The 4,592-nt window shown below is 42.9% G+C and overlaps 1 protein-coding gene across 1 annotated transcript; it reads right to left on the bottom strand.

Annotated features, from left to right (window-relative positions):
* Nucleotides 1–3,388: 3,388 nt before the first annotated feature.
* On the bottom strand, nt 3,389–3,982 carry LOC131680455 (uncharacterized). The gene has a single exon (XM_058961167.1). It carries the CDS (start codon nt 3,980–3,982, stop codon nt 3,389–3,391), a length of 594 nt encoding a protein of 197 aa, XP_058817150.1.
* Between the last annotated feature and the right edge of the window lie 610 nt (nt 3,983–4,592).

The raw sequence follows: 4,592 nt of genomic DNA, 5'->3' as shown, positions 1-4,592 counted from the left end.
CGGTATCTGCGCTTGTGGCGACGGTTATCACGAGATCGAACATGTTGTCTGGGCATGCACCGAGTACTGTTCTGCCAGATCTCAACTATTCGATTCCCTTCGGGCCCGAGGAAGATCACCCAATGTCCTGGTTCGAGATGTACTAGCAAGCCGCGATATTCCCTACATGTCCCTTATATACACGTTCCTCAAAACCATCAATATCCAAATTTAAATGCCCCTATCTTTTCTCTTATAATTCCCAGAAGTGCCCTCTTCCGCCTAACGTACCCCAACGATGGTCTGATACGACTCCAAGACGAGACAAAACATCTGTCGAATGAACCAACAACACGAGACCTACAGTACAACATCACACGCGCAACGCGGTGTGTTTCCGATCCGTATCTGAGCCGGACTACGAAATCGTCTGGAGGAACCCCTGCCGGCTCGAGGAAAACCGCCCGGCGTCCCAATACTTGATGCATCCGTTCGAATCTGTAATCCTGGCCGTTGATTCCTGATGCCGGAAACTGAAAGTTTATATCTCCCCCTCCCCCTCTGTCAGCCTTGTCCACCCTCTCTCCCATGTCTCTGATACACAGATGTAGGACTTCGCTCCCCCCTTGAATATCTTCCCAAAATTTAAGTGCCCCCCTATCTTCTAGTTTTAGTTGATCAATATTTAATCTCGTTAAGAAATGTCCAACAGTACCAACAGTAATAGCCCTAATTAATCCCCCTCCCAATCTTAATAAAAAGGAACCATTCCTAGTTAATAAGCTTGTAAATGTTCCCCTTAGTTAATATTTAATTGCTCCAACAATCTCCCTTCTAAAAATCATAAAGTGCATTGCTATACAAGGAACACACAAAATGACCCCTCCCCCCTAATCTTACGAATATTATATTATCCCCTCTTGTATATGTATAAGTTAGCTGAAAAATTTCTTTAGTTTCATAACATAAAAACAAAATGATATTAAATGTGTAACCTCCTAGTTTTAAGCAATTCAAAATGTAAAACAAAGAAAAAATGGCACCTTTAAGCTAACGCAATCGTGCCTTATCAAATAAACGAATTGAATAAAAAAAAAAACCTTTTGTGTTTTACATAGCAGTTAATCATGTATAAAGAACCCATCGAACGTTTATGTAATATTTGGAATATAAATTATTCCACAGGTTTTAAAAATTTATTCACATATAGAGTAAGGTGGGGCAAATCCAACTGTGTGCGTAAACTCGACCCCCATTGTCAGTGTTGTCGTGTAGAGCACCGAAAATAACCGTAAATGGCATGACAGCATTTTATTAGTATATATTGAGAAGCTCAAATGACAGCAAGTGTGATTTTACAACTTTTGAACTGATTTTTATGCATAATTGACAACAGTATATTTTTAATAGTTAAAGTGATCTCATAAAAAAGGTAAGTGGATTTAGATTTTTTGATTAGAGTCCTACAAAGAGCTAGATGAATTTAGTTAAAAAAAATTCATTTTTTTTAATTGCGTCGTAATGAAAAATGACGCGGTGGGGCGAATCCGACCTCTTAATAGTAGGGTAACCCACATAAACGAGAACAATAAATGGATTATTTGTATTATTGTTTTTCCACAATTTGTCATATTGTGATTCGACAATAAACACACCATACCGTAAATTGTTTCTGTCATTTGGGGTATTGTTTTCAGCCGGATAATCATTTGGGGAATATGGCGTTAGGTTATGTTACAATACAAAAACGATGATTCTTTTTAACATTTTTTTTCGTGGACTATACATGTACAATACCACAAATAGTCACTTAGTTCCGAGTTTTTACCCTTTCTCGTATAGTTCAAATATAGTTTTCTGGCGAAATACTATACAAATAAAAAATAAAAACGTGTAAATCTACGGTGGCATTTTGACGAATAATATTGGAAATAGATATAGTGTGTTTTTATTACCACGTTGTCTCGCTGCCTAGTCCACTTAGTGCGATTGTGAAGGTCAGACAGGTACTGAGTGCTCCACTTCTTCCACATTTGCTGAATGAGACCTTGGGCTCGCTGCCATAGAGAAAGTCTATTGATTGTTATATCCTGAAGGTCGGGTTCTGGGATCTCAGTCAAAGACCGATACACTAAGAAGTGCCCTGGAGCGCTCACTTCAAAATCGTTCGGATCGCTGCTGACCGGCGTCAGTGGACGCGAGCTGAGAATGGCTTCGATCTGCACTAAAGCTGTTAGCATTTCGTCGATGATAAGAGTCCTCGGACCGATTGTCTTCCGAAAGTGATTCTTAAATGACTTCACTTGTGCCTCACATAGCCCACCAAAGTTTGGGATGCGAGGTGGATTGAAGCGAACCTCGATGTTATCGTTTTCCGCATCCTTGATAACAGCATCCTGAAAATGCTGTCCATGAAATAGTCGATGTAGTTCAATCAATTCACGTTTGGCGCCAACGAAGGCTGTAGCGTTATCGAACATGATTAGTTGTGGTTTTCCTCGACAGGCTACAAATCGCTTCAACGCAGCTAGGAACGCTTGAGTGGTCAGATCTGCGACGAGATCTAGATGAACTGCCTTCACAGCGAGGCATACAAATAACACCACGTAACTCTTCACTGGGCGAGAACGACGATTAGGATAACTGATGAAGAACGGACCACAATAATCCACTCCTACTTTCAAAAACGATGACAATGGAGTAACACGTTCAGGTGGGAGATCAACCATGAGCTGCTTCAACGCCTTCGGGTTTCGTTTGAAACACGATACCATTCGTGGATCACTTTTCTGGCCAAGCTGTGAATAGCGGTTAGCCAAAACTTCTCTCGAACGGAAGCAATCAACAATTGCTGTCCGGCGTGGAACAAACGTAGACAATGCCTTACCACTAGAGTTGCAAAGAGATAATGACTATCCAAAATCCGCGAATGCTTCCTGGAAGCTGGTATCGGCGTATGGACAAGCCGACCGCCAACGCGCATTACACTATCAGCAGACAAACGTGGACGTAGACTATTGATAGTGGATCCTTCATGAACTTGATTACTCTTTGTTAAGCTGCGCAACTCTGCCGAAAAGCCATCCTGCTGCGATAGACGAACCAGCACGAGCACTGCTTGCTCTAATTTATCGTGCGAAATATTTCCGGTTTTTCTGGACTGCCTATTACAGGTTTGTGCGTTTAATCTGAAGCGCATAACAAACGCTACAAATCGGAGAAGTTCGGTGTGTGACGAACGCATTCCAAAGATGTCGCCAGGTGGCAGTGCTTGAGTAGGAAATGATGACGACGGTCACTCTTCCAGCAATGCAGGCTCTATCTGATCTGGTACGGGATCTACAGTTTTTGGCCATTATTGTCCCATTTGCGACATCCACAGGTGATCCTTGAACCACAGAGAATGATATTATAGTTGAGCTGGTGACATCTCTCGAGAAATCAGGTCTGCGGGATTTTCAATTCCCGGCACGTGGTTCCAAATTCCGTCCTTGGTGAGATGCTGAATTTCCGACACTCGCTTTGCTACGAACACTTGCCAACGTGTTGGCTGTGATGCCAACCAGTGCTGGAATATCATCGAGCTTGTCCAGAAATAGGCCGACTTAACAGGTGCGATTCGGGCGAACTTCTCGAACAGATGACTTAGCAGAACGGCCGATGACAGTTCCAATCGAGGAATGGATATTTTCTTTTTCTTGGTCTTCAGATTTTCCAGTGCTGCTACTCTGGACTTGGACGTAATGAGACGTGTTGTGATTGTTCCATGTAAATCCGTGCAACGAAGGTAGAGACAGGCTCCATATGCGACCTCTGATGCAACGCAAAATCCGTGTAGTTGAACTTCGGACCAATCATTACTGCAGCCAATCCAACGAGGAACTGATAACGATTCTAAAGCCACCAGATTTTGCTTGTATTCCTTCCAAACTTCTTGTAGTGATTCATCCAACGGGTCGTCCCAATCGCACTCCAGACGCCAGAGTTGCAGTATAAAAATCATCGCCTGAACAACTACTGGTCCCACAAATCCTAGCGGGTCAAACAAACACGCTGCATCTGAGTGAACACTATGCTTGGTTAAGGCGGCGGAGTTCGATAGACACTGTGGAAAACTAAAACAAAAACTACCCGAACTAGTGCCCCACCGCAGACCAAGTGTTTTCACAGTAGAACTTGATGAATCTAAATCCAGAGTGAATTGTTCATCTCGCAGATTTTTCGGTAGTCTTGAAAGCACTTGAACCTTGCAATCAACTCTTGTAGATCCGCTGTAGAACTGACTTAACTTGAAGTTCTAGGAATGTTGGGATCCTCCGGAACCTTTCCAGATATTAACCAACCGAACACTTGTAGAGTTGGGCCATCCTCGGATGGCTTCTTCCTTCCAGCCGTGAGCAGGTTGTAGTAGCACTCTGCTCCGATAATCATATCAATCGATCCCTGTTCTCCGTACGATGGATCTGCTAACACAAGATCTGATGGGAATTGACTGATTTCGACTTGAATAGGCTGAATAGGCAAAGTTCGGGCGATCTTCGGTAGAACGTGGAACTACTTTGTCTCCGCAAATGTTGAGATTGTCGGTAGTCTTGGTTGAATATTTGCTTCCA

Source organism: Topomyia yanbarensis, chromosome 2 (genome assembly GCF_030247195.1).
Source record: "Topomyia yanbarensis strain Yona2022 chromosome 2, ASM3024719v1, whole genome shotgun sequence".
In the NCBI taxonomy this organism is placed as follows: domain Eukaryota; kingdom Metazoa; phylum Arthropoda; class Insecta; order Diptera; family Culicidae; genus Topomyia; species Topomyia yanbarensis.
The sequence above is the reverse complement of the archived record's forward strand: the minus strand, read 5'-3'. Positions and strand labels throughout refer to the sequence as shown.